This window comes from Priapulus caudatus, unplaced genomic scaffold (assembly GCF_000485595.1).
Source record: "Priapulus caudatus unplaced genomic scaffold, Priapulus_caudatus-5.0.1 Scaffold824, whole genome shotgun sequence".
NCBI lineage: Eukaryota > Metazoa > Priapulida > Priapulimorpha > Priapulimorphida > Priapulidae > Priapulus > Priapulus caudatus.
In genome coordinates, this window is record NW_014577885.1 from 25,091 (window position 1) to 41,932 (window position 16,842).

At 43.0% G+C, this 16,842-nt stretch overlaps 1 protein-coding gene across 2 annotated transcripts in view; it reads right to left on the reverse strand.

The window, feature by feature from the left end:
• Window positions 1–535: 535 nt before the first annotated feature.
• LOC106813788 (phosphatidylinositol 4-kinase alpha-like) overlaps window positions 536–16,842 on the reverse strand; it is a 22,575-nt gene continuing 6,268 nt past the window's right edge. The window contains exons 11-32 of one of the 2 annotated variants that reach the window (XM_014818010.1): window positions 15,208–15,420; window positions 14,692–14,884; window positions 14,109–14,296; window positions 13,554–13,712; window positions 13,177–13,328; window positions 12,447–12,554; window positions 11,715–11,905; window positions 10,326–10,487; window positions 9,340–9,425; window positions 8,369–8,550; window positions 7,746–7,878; window positions 7,184–7,309; window positions 6,729–6,782; window positions 6,231–6,351; window positions 5,641–5,770; window positions 5,234–5,377; window positions 4,602–4,773; window positions 3,998–4,102; window positions 3,485–3,610; window positions 3,170–3,290; window positions 2,314–2,473; window positions 536–859 (exon numbers count right to left, since the gene is read on the reverse strand). In XM_014818010.1, the coding sequence (XP_014673496.1) occupies window positions 634–859; window positions 2,314–2,473; window positions 3,170–3,290; window positions 3,485–3,610; window positions 3,998–4,102; window positions 4,602–4,773; window positions 5,234–5,377; window positions 5,641–5,770; window positions 6,231–6,351; window positions 6,729–6,782; window positions 7,184–7,309; window positions 7,746–7,878; window positions 8,369–8,550; window positions 9,340–9,425; window positions 10,326–10,487; window positions 11,715–11,905; window positions 12,447–12,554; window positions 13,177–13,328; window positions 13,554–13,712; window positions 14,109–14,296; window positions 14,692–14,884; window positions 15,208–15,420 (3,252 nt within the window). In that variant the 3' untranslated portion in view covers window positions 536–633. The remainder of the gene's footprint in view (window positions 860–2,313; window positions 2,474–3,169; window positions 3,291–3,484; window positions 3,611–3,997; window positions 4,103–4,601; window positions 4,774–5,233; window positions 5,378–5,640; window positions 5,771–6,230; window positions 6,352–6,728; window positions 6,783–7,183; window positions 7,310–7,745; window positions 7,879–8,368; window positions 8,551–9,339; window positions 9,426–10,325; window positions 10,488–11,714; window positions 11,906–12,446; window positions 12,555–13,176; window positions 13,329–13,553; window positions 13,713–14,108; window positions 14,297–14,691; window positions 14,885–15,207; window positions 15,421–16,842) is intronic. The other variant, XM_014818011.1, reaches the window with a different exon arrangement.

Here is a 16,842-nt window from a genome sequence, read left to right on the forward strand (position 1 = left end):
ATCTCATAGACTTGTGGACAACATTTAGAGAAAACAAGAATATAACGGATTTTATTTGCATTATTATAAATAGTTTTGTACGCAAGCATAACACCTATTCTATTGGTGCGGGCTCCAACGACTTCTTTCTGTACAACAGTTTTATAATTACTATAGACATCCTAAGGTTGGCTCATCTTGCTAAATTGAACCTCAAAAATTAGAGCCTCTGGAATGTAAGCTAGTTAACTATATATACACAAGCATCGTGTGCACACGTGTACATATATGTATATATATACGTCTATTTGTATAGCGTGCAGGGAACATACTTCTGGTATACTATACCAGATCTTAGGCGCATTAAGATTTCTATACTACTATACAAGGATATGTACACACGTACCAAGCCACGCGATCATGCACACAGGAATGCACACACACGCAAGCACGCACGCGCACAGGCACATGTACACAGACACACACAGACGCACGCACGCACGCACGCACGCACGCACGCACGCACGCACGCACGCACACACTACACGCGCACACACTACACGCGCACGCACACACGCACGCACGCACGCACACGCAACACGCGCGCACACACACGCCAGTTCACACCGATATAGCACAATATGACTACATAGCTTAGCAGGGAATCTGATTCTGATAGTACTGGATCAAGTCATAAGCGCGCGTTCTGTAGTTGAGGAACGACTTGCGGATGATATCCATCATGTAGTCTGCCGCCTCGCGTTCGGACGAGCGCGGGTTGAAGCGAGGCCGCAGCTGCTTTATTGTCTGACCGCGGAAACACGGCAGACCGGTGTCCATCATCAACGACACCAGCGACACGATTGCCTCTTGGTACGGCCTGCGAACACACACGTGGAAAGATATATTGCTAGAGACAACGATTCAACTCAGCTATCAGTCTGGGACGTGTGGACAGAAACATCGTAAAGTTAGACTATTTAATTTAAATGTTAATTTTGTTTCTGACAACGGGCCCCTGAGTTAGAGTCCCTTAATATAGAAATATATATTAAAGGACTCTAACCAAGTTGGTGAGATTACCACGCCCCCTGGATATCGTTGCTAGGTTAAATTATTGGTGCTAGGCAAGTTTATACGTATTTTTACGTGTGCATGCCAAATTCTCGCCGTTGAGGCAATTTATTACTAAGATGCAGTTTAAGAATTATCCTATGAGAATGCTGCTGAGGCAAGGCTAGAATTACTTGCTAATCACTTCAGGTAGATAGGTCAATTAATCATATCAACTGATGCATACGCGATAAAACATCATCTCCTTGGGCAGTATGAAAATTCACGCTGAATGCGTTTTCTACACGCAAGGATATAAGAACTGATAGCCGCTACTTCAAATATATACATAGCGAACAAAAGACAATTTAATAGATGACTGGCCTGAACATGCTACAAGCATAAAATCATAACTACTTGCATAGCCTTGGCAAAATGTAATGAGGTAGCAGACGAATAGCAGAAGTAAAGCCACATCTTTCACTATTGCAGCACAACAATGTTTACCTGAATCGGTGCTGCTAATGCTATTGTGATCAGATTTTCTATTATTTACATAACCAGGGCACCTAGCTTTGACAAGTGAGTAACAGAAACACCTGCACATCCAACATGTGACATCAAATGGTGGAACGGTTACAGCCCTATAGACCGAAGGTCCGATAGACCGAAGGCCCGATAGACCGAAGGCCCGATAGACCGAAGGTTTATTCGAATACGCAGTGGCTACACGTCCGGAATCGGTCGCCTAGCCTCCAGGCTACGCATCCGGACATCCACTGATGCCGTATCCGAACGTGAATATGCCGCACATCCACCATGCCACTATAAATCATATGATGCTACTATAAACCATATATATGCCCTAACCCTAACCCTAACTCTAACCCTTTGCAATATTCGGTCTATCGGACCTTCGGTCTATAGGGCTGCCCCCGGTGAAACATCCGAACATTATGATCTGAACATTTCTTCCTGGGATGCAATCAACACGTTGACAATAGTTGCGGCCTTCTCCTATTATTACAGGATGGGAGGCTTGTCCCCCCCCCCTCCTTAACGAATATAAACCATGAGTCATCACCTGCTGGCGCCCTCTACAAACAAGAATAATATTAAACAGCAACTGTCGTTTGCTTTCACCTTGCGTGTGTACGTAGGTGGCTTGCCTCATTGTTCCCCTGCAAGTGTGTGTCCGTGGTTTACCTCACTGCCCCCCTGTATATGTATGTAGGTGGCATACCCCACTGTCACCCTGCATAGCGTATGTAAGTGGCTTACCTAGTAGCCAGATAGGCTCGCACACACAGTTCCATGAACCAGCGGAACGGCGGTGCCTCCATCTTTCCGCCCATGATCATCACCATCTCGTCGGTAAGCTTGATGTCCGGCTCGAAACCGAGGTTTCCACCCGGTGAGCTCTCAAACATGAAGCCGAAATCTGCAGCGAGAAACACGCGTGTGTCGAAACGATGCCACTCTACACAACACATCATGCTGATCTCTGCTAGACATGCATGATTGTCAGTCATTGCGCTAATGCCAGGTGCGAAATAATTCCTATTAAAAACTGAAAGGTGCTTTTTTAAAGCTAGTCAGTTGGAGTGAACCGGTATACAGAATATAAAGGACATTTGGGTCAATATCCCTTAGGTTTGTTTGAACCCAAGTCACCTTTGCCTAGAAATTTAGACAAGTCCAAGTGAAAATACCTGTTACTACTGATATAATCGAAATGATAGCAGATGTGGCACTTAAATACTAGTGTGTGGGCACTGTAGGTTTGTGTGTGTGTGTCGAGGGGCCAAACGATGGGTGCACAGGCTTCGAATTCATTTTTTCCCACAACAGGGTGAGTGTTACTTTGAGTTTAATCAAATATTTTAAGGCAGTGTAGCAAGTCAGACGAGTACCAAGCCAAATGTTTCCTTAAGCGTAAGCTTATAAAAGCTTTAACACGTTTTATGCAGAACAACCAGGGAAATATGAGATTTATGGGAATTGCACTTAGGCATTACAGATAGGACAGCCAAGGGTGTTTAATCAGGAGCACCACAGCAAGTGAGAAGGGCAACACAGGACTTGGTGTTGGAGCCATGACGAAAATTAATCTCAATCAGCGGAAAGAACGGCATACCAATGTGAATGATGTGGCCCGCAGTGTCGACCATGATGTTGCCATTGTGACGATCCTTCACTTGCAGCAGAAACACGAAGACACTGTAGGCGGCCATGCTGCGGATGAAGTTGTACCGCACCTGTGGGAAAAAGAACGACAATGAAAACATTGTCACCACCAATATCAGGCCTAGACATGTATGATTTCGATACAAAAAGACATATTCGTCGTTGTCACTTCAATTAATGCACTTCTCAGATTTTATAAAGCAACTGTTCACCTCACTAGGTTTATAACAAGTCAAGGTTCAGTTGATAATAAGTGTAAAGAAACCTTTTGATATGCTTGTGTTGTTTCATCCCCGTATGTCTTCAGGAAATACTCGTACAATCCTATGTCCGTCTGCCGCCCAAGCTGATCTCTGGATTTGGAGTTTGGCACACACTCTATGACACCACACTGTAAAATCAAGATGTCTGTGTTATAGGTAGCATGTAAACAGATCGATAAATGACTAGAAGCTGGCATAAACTCGGCATTTACTATAAAATACATGAAATAGCAGTTTTTTTAATATGAACACCCCTACCCTAGCTACTTCTATTGAAATAAAAAATCGACAATACAAGGAGCAAAACATTACACCTCTTGATATCTACTATTGGTGGTTTTAAAAACAAAATGTCTGCCCAAGTGTTAATACGAAATAAACAATATTAATAATAAAAATAATAATTATTATAATATTGATATTGCTATTAATAATAATAACGATAACGATGATGATGATGATGATGATGATGATGATGATGATGATGATGGTGATGATGAGCGAAGGTAACTTACACCAGGTGCTGTAGCCACTACCCTATACGGGAACAGATACAAGTCCAACCCAACTTGCTGGAAGATGTTCTTCAGTAGACCGATTACTTGCAGCGCGAGCATATCCTGAAACAGAACCACTTGTCGATTACAAGTCTCTTCGTCAATTCAACATCATAATGAACATTCACAATGTATTCACGGGAGATACCAAAAATAGCAACACATTCAATTCAAACATACATGCACGCGCTTGAACTGCACGCTGTACTTCAATCTCTCTCCCACAGAAACTTTAGGCCACAATTAAAAAAATCTTTGTTTGCCCTCACCCGACCCAGGCTGAAAAGTTTGGGTAGGTAGGTCGGCTTTTTTTTAGGGCGATGGTCTTTTTACAAATTCAGCATGGTGTCTACATGCTCGGGTGTGCTTGTGTTGAGATACCTTTTATGTTGAATGTTTGTTTTGCTTGGTACATATAATGTATTGCCTACAGATTTATATAATGTACAGTGATACAATTTGTTAAAAAAAAAAAATCCCGGGTGAGGGCAAACAAACAACATTTTTATTATGGCCTTAACGAAGGTGTCCTGCTGCTGCTACGTACGGCATCAAGACTCACCTGCCTCACGTCGTCGCCAACCTTGAATATGCAGGCCTGCGTGCGCAGAAGTTCTGTGTCGACGATGGTATCGTCGACACGGCCGTCAGTGATTGCCATGCCACGTTGCTCCAGCTCGTGCAGACTGCACTTCTGCACCCAAAATCTCGCGAGGAATGGAGCCTTAGCAGCACTGCAAGTCAGTCGTGTTAGTTTAAGCAGGATGTACGGCCCGTCTGACAAGCCGACACTCTCGTGGAAAATGTGTGCGCGTGGGCGCACACAAATGCGTGCGCGTGTGCATTCGCGTGCGTGCGTGTGCGTGAGTGCATGTGCGTGCGTGCGTGTGCGTGAGTGCATGCATGGGATGCAGCGATGATTCTGGGTTGGTGGAGGGAAGGAGCAACAGCATGCGTGTGGTAGGGAACCATAACTGTATGTAAGGAGGCGAGTCAAAGACTATGTACATAGGGGAGGATAAAGTCTGTGTGCGTGGGGGCAGGACAAAGACCATGTATGTGGTGGAGGGGTGAAGACTATGGGCGTTTTGAAAAGCTAACATTGAATACCTGCTCGAACAGGGAATGAAATCAGCATAGTTGCTACAGATGTCAACGTGATTTACGAGAACACGCAACAATCGCGACTCATACCTCTGCATCGGGATGCCCGACTCGTAGTCGATGGCAACGACAATGGCTTCGGGATTTGATGGCAGATAGCAGCCTGGTTGCACCTTGATAAGACTCAGGGCAGCACGGCATGCCGCCTTGCGCTCGGGTCCTTTCGGATACGGCCTGAAACCACAATACTCTTAGCAGTGAGTGAAGTTGTTGTGAGATTTAAATTTACTAGTACACCAGTAATTTTACTATTGTACATGGAATTTCAGTAGAAAGAACTTTAGAGAAGAACTTTAGGAGATGCTAAAAGAGACAATTGTTTATTTTTGGTTTTGTTTGTATAAGATGAAGTCAAAGTATGTAGCTTCATGATGCTCAGTAGAAATTTACATCTATGCACATTGAGGTACCTTAGGTATGAGAAAATCCAACTCTACCTTATTTCTCCCGAAATGTTTGTGATCTTCCCAAAGAAATCGAATTCCCGTTCGTAGAATGCCTTGGCTGGGCCTGAGAGGTTATTGGTGATGTTACTGATTATACGATCCAACGCATCGTAGATGTCGGCTATAAAAGTAGGAAAAACATATTATTAGGTTATGTTATGTTATTATAAGGTTTGAAATGTGCGCACGCAGGGACGCACGAACGCACGCATGCACGCACGCACGCACGCACAAACGCACGGACGCACGCACACAATCGCAATGCAAGGCTCATTCAACATTCAGACATTTCAAGAATATACAAACCATTTACGTATGTGACAGTAACACTTGAGTTTAAGTTCTGAACGCATTAAAAAAGTGTGTAAGCCCCAGCGAAATGGGCCCCAGCCCTGTGTGAAAATTTCAATGTCAAGAATGCATATGCAATTACAATGAAAGAAATAATGCAATTGTAATGCTACGAGCACAACGAATTACAATGCCAGGAGGTAAACAGTAGCGAGGACCGCATACAGTGATCTCAGGAAAACGTTGAAACTCGTACGATGACACGTTTTCCCCGAATCCGCTTTACTTACGATCCTTCTGCTCTGCATCTTCGTCCTGATACATGTTCGTCTTCATGTTCCAGATCATCTGATGGGCGAGGAGCTGAGATTTCTTAGCTGCCCATTCAATGAACTCCGTTACGTAGCCCATCTGTAAGCAAATAAACCGTCAAGAATCATTATACAGTTTACAAACATACAAGGATTCACATCAGTTTGTATACACGAGTTGCTTAGTCACTCGCCTCTTGAGAAGCAAGATTGATGTGCCGTGAAATCACTTTACTTTTTAGCTATGAAGCATATGTACACTGCTTATAGTCATAATTGCAATTATAAGCTTCAAATGCTTGATTTTTTTGTACATTAAAAGGGTCTACAAACTGTTTGCACATCTGGCAGTGACGTAAAGTCAGGCGGCATTAGTAGAACTTCGGAACATATTACAAAGATAACCAAGCTCAAGTGAAAAGGCCATGTGTAAAGGTTTACATGTACGTTGATGCATTATAGCAGTGGTATACTCACTGTATCATATCTAACAGCCTGAATCAGCTGTGGAATGTAGAACAAAATTGCATCCTAGAAGAAAGAAAAAAACATATGCTGTTAGAGAACCTCGTACTTGTGACTTACTTTTACACATTTTTTGTTTTAATTACATATTTTTTAAACAGAATCAACGCACAAATTTGTAACACTATGTAAGGATGAATAAGTAAACATACATAGCTCCCACTTCTGAATCCGAATTCCTTACTATTATTACTGGTTATCGTTTTCATCTACTTGTCAAATTCAACTGTAAATGTTGATTCCTAAGACACACTGCCACTGTGAACTTTGGTCTACCACAAAATAACACAACACATAAAGAAAACCCGACGTTATGCGCACCTATCATGTTAGGAGCACATCTCCACCCTGACTATCGAAGTAAAACCACATATAGTCTGTGAGTGTGTGATAACTTTCCTACTCACCGGTGGATACGTGCGTAGCACCCTGACTCCGTACTGGGCGGTGAGAGGGTGCGGGGGAAACTGGCGTGAGAAATACGACAACGCTGCCACTGGTGGCACTGGCGCCCATGTCAGAACGTGTGTCAGCTGAAACAGGTGAACGAAACGTCATCAAACGCAGAAAAACTAAGTTAAACGCACGGCGGATCACAACTCGTCATCAGATTCAATATGAGCATATAGAATCATTTTAATTTCTAGACAAATCCAAATTTAAATAATTTGGAAATTAAAAATTAAAAAGCATTCTCTCGAGTATAACACAACCATACAGAAAACAGGCAGAGGAGGAGGAGGAGGAGGAGGAGGAGGAGAAGGAGAAGGAGGAGGAAGAGGAAATAATGCAGAGTTTACTCTTAGATTTAGCAGTGAACCAGCCAGCTCTACCAGTGCAGCCCCTGCGCTCCTGCTACTATACCGCCCCTGTCGCGGGAGCGAAGGGGCCACAGCGGTAGAGCTGGAATCAGCCGAGCTACGTTCTGATGCCCCCGGTCTATCACGTAGTTATCCCAGCAGTCGTCACCTCTGGTGCATCAGCCTCCACGCTGTGAGCGGTCACTAGGTATCGAATCGCCGCCGCAATGTGGCTGACCTCCACCGGGTTCAAGCGCACCAGTCGGGTGACCTCCTTGACCAGCGCGTCCGAGTTACGGAACCTAACACGCGTCACGACGCCACCGATTAGATCTGCTGTACGATTGCAATGATGACTGCAGGATGATGACTCATGGTTAATAACAATAACATTGACAAACATACAACCGTTAACAACGTTGGCAAAGATGACTACATCAATAACTATTATAAACAACTATAACTACCGTATATGATCGCGTAATAACCGTGGGCGCCTATAAGCCGCACCTCAATTTGAATCGGGTAACCAAGTATTGCGCCTAGTATATTTCCCCTCGCGGTATGGTGCACTTATAAACCGCAGAGCAAATACAGGGTTGAAATCTGAGGCCAAATTTGCGGTTATTACGCGAGTATATACGGTAATAAGCAAGATGGTGGCAATGTAGCCTTATCGAAGATCTCAAATCTACAATTTCACTTCAGTTCCATATTAACAAGCCCTACTGTCCTTAGCTCACGTTAGTGGATAGCCACACCCGTGCTCTACCTCCCCCGCGCATCACGCACCTCATGGGCAGATGGATGGCTAGCGACGGTGAGATGTCCCAGGCGAGACGAGCATTGTCTCTCCACACGCGTTCGTTGACGGGCATCGATAGCCACGCGTATATCTTCTCCTGCTCGGGCACGTTCAGCTCAGGCAGTGACTGAGGATTGTGCCACGTGCACAGCCGCTGCACCTCCACCGCCTGTAAACATCCGCCACGATCTTGTAAATAAATATAATATATAATATAATATAATATATAATATAATATAATAATATATAATATAAAGTATAAATAAAAAGTACTTCAAAGTACGGTGTAAACAAGAGCTTTCTGGAGAACGTGAGACATGACACTCAGAGGTCGAATTTTATTATGTGATTATAATTAGGTAAATACGTGATAATAATATGTTAATATAAGATGTGAATCTAATCAAGAGGTGTTTATCATAGGTGTTTATTAACTCTTGATCTAATGCAAGGTAAGCGGTGTTTAGGGCATCACAGTAACTTGGAGGGGCAGCATGGCAAACATTTCCTTTACAGAAGGGTCATCAAAGTTGGTTACTTTTACTAACTGTTATGGTGTGAGCGAGACAGACAGACAGAGAGGGATATATGCTAAGAGCTATTTATTAGAAGCGCACTGAAGCAAACGGCCAAAGACAAGGCAGTTTATTGCCGTGGATATCAGCCAATCAGGAAACGACAGCACTGGCCAGAGGTGGTGGAAAGAGGCCATGGTCTGAGCCATCTAAAAATTTGAGTCTGGTTCTGGAGATTAAGAAGATCACTTGCACTAGAACGTGCTGCTATATAGTGAGACATTATGAGCCAGGTTGCTGCCTTGTATGGTGGGTACATGCAGGTGCACATATGTATGCAAATATAATATAATGTAATGTTCCATAACGCAACATAATGCAATGTAACATAACGTAACAACATGTATAATAACGTGTAAAATATATGACGTGAGCATGCTCACCACCAATGCTAGAATTAGGTTGCGCTTCTTGATGTATTCCTTCACGAACACATCACCGTCCTGCTGAATCGCACGCTTAGAGCGACCTGAAAAACATCGCCAGCGCTGCACATTAGAGGGCGCTACTACTACCTATCACTGCCAACTAAAATGAACAGGGCCCATGATATATATTTATGTGTCCAACATATTTTGTATATAACTTCCTGTCTGCTGCTTGTTCTATTTCCAATTATGTTCAATTTTGCTTTTGTTTTATTGTTATCATACAAACATTTTGTTCAAATATTTCTCATCATACATCGTATTCTTATGACAGACACCTTTACACTTAATTAATTTCTCTAAGGGTTGGCTGACTAGATGACCGTATGGTCTTTTCGCCATCCCTTCACTGCACGTTACTTATATTTTGTTAAAAAAATCCTTGTATTTGCTGATATTGAAAGTGATAAAATAAACTCTTATCTTATCTTATCTTATCTTATCTTATCTTACTCATGGTAAACACCTAAATTAGCATCTAACTATCTAGTTATGAAGGTATATAATCGGAGAGGTAGGGTGAATGACTGATGATAAGCACAGATTAATGTCCAGAAGTTATAAGTCTACAGTTAGATGTATTATCTCTAAATGTACATAGTTAAAAAAGTATATCTGGAGACCTAGCACAGAAATTTGATGCACATTGTATTGCTATCAGTCTATAGTTACAAACATCATCTAAAGAAAATTTACACACATGCACACACGCACGCACACACACATATGCACGCACGCATGCATGCACACACACACACACACACGAACACACACATATGCACGCACGCACGCACGCACGCACGCACGCACGCACGCACGCACGCACACACGCACGCACGCACGCACGCACACACACACACATAAATATAAGTTATACTTATAGAGGTATATAATTGGAGAATCGGAGAGGTAGGGTAGGGATGAGATGAGCACACACACACCTGAGGAGCGTTTCGAGTAGCCCGATCGCTCGCTAGGTGCCAGCGGGATGTTCATCCAGCCACTGCCTGGCTTCAGGGACACACTCAGATCCTGACTCGCACGCAGGTCAGGTGCCAGCGCCTGCAGCGCGCTCTGCGCTACCACGGCAACAAAGCCCTCCTCTACAACAACGACATCAAGACACGCGTCACCGCAGAGTGCATCGCGGATGCTCACTTGTCACACATTCGGGAACTCTTGGATTTAATGACATGTAATATCGGAAAACAATGATTTCATGATAACATAAAGAGTCAATTTATTTAATGATAAATCGATTGATTCGTTATAAAATAAATGTACTTTTTGATTATCATGAAATAATGGAACATATGAAAGTGCACTCTACAGCAGAAGGTCACCATTAATGTGAGCTATTAATGTAATTGAGGTGCTAAACAGGTGGAAAATTAGTGGCAGTGTTAGTGGTCTACTAACTAAATGTGCTTCCAAGTGCAAGTGTCACTGTGCCTTCAATGTAACTAGACTGATTGTCGAATGCCATAAATAAATTTAATACAGCAGTCAGACCACTGGCATAAGCTATCAATTACTTCTAACTTCATGTGAATACATGTTCCCAAGTGAACCTACAATCTTTTTCCCCATCACACTCCCAGACAAAGCATTGCATAAAACCAACATATTTCCAAGCATAGAACAAACAAGGCACAATTAAGCATAGCATAAATATGGCACAAGCAAGCATAGAACAAACAAAGCACAATTAAGCATAGAATAAATATGGCACAAGCAAGCATAGAACAAATATGACACTTGTAAACAGTGCAAACGTGCAAGTTGCTGATCATGCCAAGTATTAGTAACACATGCAGAAACGTGCATGACAGGCCTAAGCAGGCATGTCATGCAAACCAGTTTCATGCATGAACTAAAACCTAAGCCACCACAATGGTGAAAATATTTGAATACAGATAGGGCAAGCACGTGCATGTGCGTGTACGCATACAAGGCATATAAAACACAAGTAATGGGATATGCTTCATACCATAATAATATCATGTCACTTAATCACACCAGCCCTCATTGGGAAGCATTGCTTTAATAGTTTATGACGAATGAAGATGCATGCAGCATTAATTTCAACCATAGTTGTGTTTGTACGTTATAACAAAGAGAAGAACAACAATGCATATTGTAACAAATATAATTATCAAAACCACTATCAAAATGTGAAACCTTGACATTTTAGCAGCATCCAATACTGGCCTGCTGATTTGATAATATCTGACCCATCCATCAGCCCCATCAATTTCAACGTTTAACCGTGTAAAAATATCAAGGTCGCACGTGCGAAACGAAAAAATATGGAATGCAAAAAACAACACCTGCAATCGATGGCTCTGGCGACTGCTTCATAGTGCCACTAGTACCTGCGATGTTCATGTTGGTTACCATAGTTACGACATTTGCCCGCAGGTACTTCTTGTCCGAACGCATCGTCTGCCAGAACTGCACCAGACACAAGATGGCCGCTCGCAGCGCCCCGGGTGTCTGTGTGGGGCACATGGGTGGCAGACTGTCAGCATGAAGACACGTGTCAGTAATAACTAAGTCATATAAAGACAAAGCCAATGGAAAAGGCCTGGGACCCGTTACAAGAAACAACACACAGGTAAGACATCACAAGTCTAAAATGCCAACTTTCGATGTGAAATGATGTGCAAGATATTCCATCATAGATTTGTGATATTTAACCACTGTATATGTTTCGAATATATGCACGAAGACACGTGTCAGTGAAAACGAAGCCAATGAAAAAAGACTCCGTTACAAGAAACATCACAAATAGCTTTGACATTCCACGTCTAAAATGTCAACTTTCGTAGTGAAATGATGTGCAAGATATTCCATCATGAATTTGTGATATTTAACCACTGAATATGTTTCTGACGAGCCTCTGATGCCAGACACTGCTTGGTTCACAGACGTGATTGCATCGACAATTGCAAATAGTGACATAAAACCACCTAATTTTAGATGATTGTAATTCATATGGATAGAATGTGATTTTTATGTAGCGAAAACGAGTCAGAACGTACATTCACTAGCACACTCACCAAAAGTAGTCATTGGTGGCAGAGTATATTCTCTCTCGCAGGGCATTTTTGCTGATGCCATTAGGAAGGATGTCACTCTGTAGTAGTGATAGCCCACAAGACAGCAGTCTGAAAGAAAAGTTTGATATTAACTTGACTGACCGACCAACTACTAGCCGTTCATGGCCCTTTAGCATGGCCGTTTTTTCATGGCCGTTAGCAGCCAACATCTCCGCTTTATTATAGAACGTATCTGCAGTTATCAGGAATTTATTTTAAACCTGTAAGAATTGGGCATTTAAATTGTAATACATCATTTCTGATAAACAAAAAAAGTTGTCTCCACTATATTCCGTGCAACTGCCATCACGACAACACAATCAATTCTCCCTACAGAAAGTTCAATTAACTGTCTAGTACTAGCTATTCTGCATTAATACACGATTAAGTACCCAATGCCAATTACCAAATACTAGATATACAACCGTATTGTATATGGTCTATTAAGTACATCACTATTCCATACTGGATCACCACTATTTTATTCTACATATTCCTACATATTCCTACATATTCCTACATATTCTACTATGGTGCGCTATATTACTATTCTAAACTACATTATCACTATGCTGTACTACTGCATAATTAAACTGCACACGTGAACTTATGGTGCACTGATCCACTACTACTGTGTACCATTACCATTACGTACATTCCTATGGTTGTACTACGTACATGACACACATACCTGAACCTAGGCTCGAGGGCAGCAATGTGTCGGCACTTGAGATTGTGTCCGACTCCGACGCTCATGGCCATGGAACGTTGCAGCATGGTCGCAAACAGCTGCACCTGGTCTGTGCTGCAGTACTTGGCAATGTTGATCCGCTCCTCTAGAAACTAGACGAACACGACAAACGCTGATAAACAGCTTTACACACTAAACCCCAAGCTTCCCACCAACTTTATTATCTTCACCAACCATGGAATCTTCCCCAGTGAGGCATTTCCCAGCAACCTAACTCTCCCTCCCCCATTGTAGGAGAAAGATTACAAGTATTATTTTACACTTAATAAGATAGGTTCTTTGACCCTACGTCATACCTACTGCGATTCTAATATTACCTTAGTCCACAGGATGTGTGGCGCAACGTAAGGGGGGTCTGGCTTTAGGGAGACTCCTTCGTGTGCTGCCAGAGGACTTGGCTCCTCCTTGTCCACTGAGAACATGCCCAGCCTCAGCTCTATGGTCATCTGCCACGCACTCGCCATTTCCCCTAGCAACTGTAACCATGGCAACCGAGATGCTGGAATGTTGCTAACGCATAAGATTTTCTGCTGCATGGGTCACAATCCCAGTATAAAATCGAAATGTAAACAAAACATAAAATTGGATTAAAGATGATTCTTACTTCAGTGCTATCAAGCAAACAGCGAATGTGATATTCCGATACAGCCTTTTGAAGAGTATGCTGTATAACAATCTTCTCACGCACATGAATAGAAATGGGTGAAAAAACCAAGATGGATTCACACAGAAACCAAATATGTAACAGGTGAGAGAGTGGCATGAATTAATTTCGTTTTCCCTTCATGGGGAGATAACAGGCTACGCAGACAGACACATACATGCATTGCGCCTACCACAAACAACACATGAAGTGAAACGGGATACGCTACCTGAAGTTCAAACTGAGGTCGCGCCGCAAGCAGCCACTCCCAGCAGGCGATCGTTGACTCCATTGCAGTCTCTGCGAATAGTTTCACTGGTGCCCAGCAGAGGGCGTGCAGAAGCTGTCGGTCGTGATCCGTGCAAGCGATGAGCAGTGCGCAGATGCGAAATATAGACGACTTGAATTTCTCTCCATCTGAAGATAATATCTGATCATGAGTATGGCTTTGGCTACATGACAGTGCGACCAGAATAAACGAATGGACAGGTAACATCATTATTGACAGAAGGCTTGCAAGCACAAAACGATGATAGTTTCTGGGATGCTTGTCTTAGTTGAGCTTTGCTGTAAACTAAAGGCATACTTCGTTTCACCACGATCTGTCTATAACTATGTGAACTATGCAAATCTCTCTTACATTGCTCTCGACTGGCTAGTTACATAACAGAAGATTTCATCTCGGTATCTGCCAGACTTGGTGGCACTCTTTCTCCAGCTCTACCGGTGTAGCTCCTTCGCTCCCACCAACTGTAGCAAGAGCGAAGAGGCTATACCGTTAGAGCTATCTCCTACCTATCACCATCACCTACCTTGATCCTGACAGGCCTGATCGAGTTCACTGCACAGTAGTGCGGCAAGGTCTGAGTCCTGTTTACCGCAGGCCGCGTACGCTTGCCTCATGCCTGCCAGCTCTCCGCAGTATCGGCTGCGCAGCGACAGGGCTGCGACGAAGCGTGACGAGTCTTTGGTGACGCAGGATGGACGCCGCTCCAGCGTGACACTCTGTCGAAGGTATCGCTGGGTGTTATAACGAGGGCTGATGATGATGACGGTGATTTTGATGATGATGATGGTGATGATGCTGAGAATGGTAGTGAAGATAACAGTGGCAATAGGATACCAGCCTTTAAATATAGCCAACTAGCTTCAAATACCCCCCACCCCCTGCACAAACGTGCGTGCACATGCACGCATGCACGCACACACGCACGCACGCACGCACGCACGCACACACGCACACACGCACACACGCGCACACACACACACACGCACACACACACGTACAAACACGCGTACCCCCCACCCACACAAACTAGCTACCTCACCTTCTCGTAGGGCGCCGCGTTCCTGTTGAAGCCGGCGAACTGCAGCACGCTCTCGGTGGCGAGCGCCAGGCCGCTGTGCTGGCTCAGACCCGTGCCGTCGTTGTCGAGGCGGTTGAGATACTCCTGCAGGTGCGCGTGCGTCGCCGTCGGAGCCCAACGCGCAGCCTCCTGGATGATGCCCTGACAGCGCGCCGCAAAGTCACGCACGATGTTCTGCAGAGAGCAGCAAGAACGCGTGAATGATTACGTGTCGGGTACAATAGTTAGTGAACACCTGTATAGAACGGTCAGCTATATACGATAAAACTTGTGTTACTAAACACCTGTATAGAACGGTCAGCTATATACGATAAAACTTGTGTTACTAAACACCTGTATAGAATGGACAGCTAGTATATACATTTAAACCTGTGTTAGTGAACACCTGTATAGAACGGTCAGCTATATACGATAAAACTTGTGTTACTAAACGCCTGTATAGAATGGACAGCTAGTATATACATTTAAACCTGTGTTAGTGAACACCTGTATAGAACGGTCAGCTATATACATTTAAACCTGTGTTAGTGAACACCTGTATAGAACGGTCAGCTACATACATTTAAACCTGTGTTACTAAACACTTGTATAGAACGGACAGCTATATACATTTAAACCTGTGTTAGTAAACACTTGTATAGAACGGTCAGCTATATACATTTAAACCTGTGTTAGTAAACACTTGTATAGAACGGTCAGCTACATACATTTAAACCTGTGTTAGTAGAACACTTGTATAGAACGGTCAGCTACATACATTTAAACCTGTGTTAGTAAACACTTGTATAGAACGGTCAGCTATATACATTTAAACCTGTGTTAGTAAACGCTTGTATAGAACGGTCAGCTATATACATTTAAACCTGTGTTAGTAAACACTTGTATAGAACGGTCAGCTATATACATTTAAACCTGTGTTAGTGAACACTTGTATAGAACGGTCAGCTACATACATTTAAACCTGTGTTAGTAAACGCTTGTATAGAACGGACAGCTATATACATTTAAACCTGTGTTAGTGAACACCTGTGAAAATAAATGTTTCAGATCTGTTGGCATACAATCTGATGGCGTTGACCGTAAGAAGACACTGAAATGCATAGTGGAATTGCCAAAATCTACGTAATTTGCATAATTTCTAAAAAAATATCAAAACCCCTGTGATATGTTTTGGGGCCAGTCCTTATTCATTCACATACCAAAAATGAGCAAAATCTGTTGAACCTGTACTGACTTATGGCCATTTCGATTTTCGCCAAAAAGTGGTTGTGGCTAGAAACTAGGTCAACTGGCGTGCTCCAAAATAGGACGTTCACATCTCTCCCATAGGAGTAACAATTGTGACCAATTTGAAACATGTGGATCAAACGGTTCCTGAGTTATTGTTGACCGTAACCAAATATTGACGGACGGACTGACGAACGGACGGACGACGTTCTTGAGTTATCGGTGACCGTAGGCACACAATGAAATGCATAGTAAAATTGCCAAAACCTACCTAATTTGCATAATTTAAACAAAAATATCAAAACCCCTGTGATATGTTTTGGGGCCAGTCCTTATTCATTCACATACCAAAAATGAGCAAAATCCATT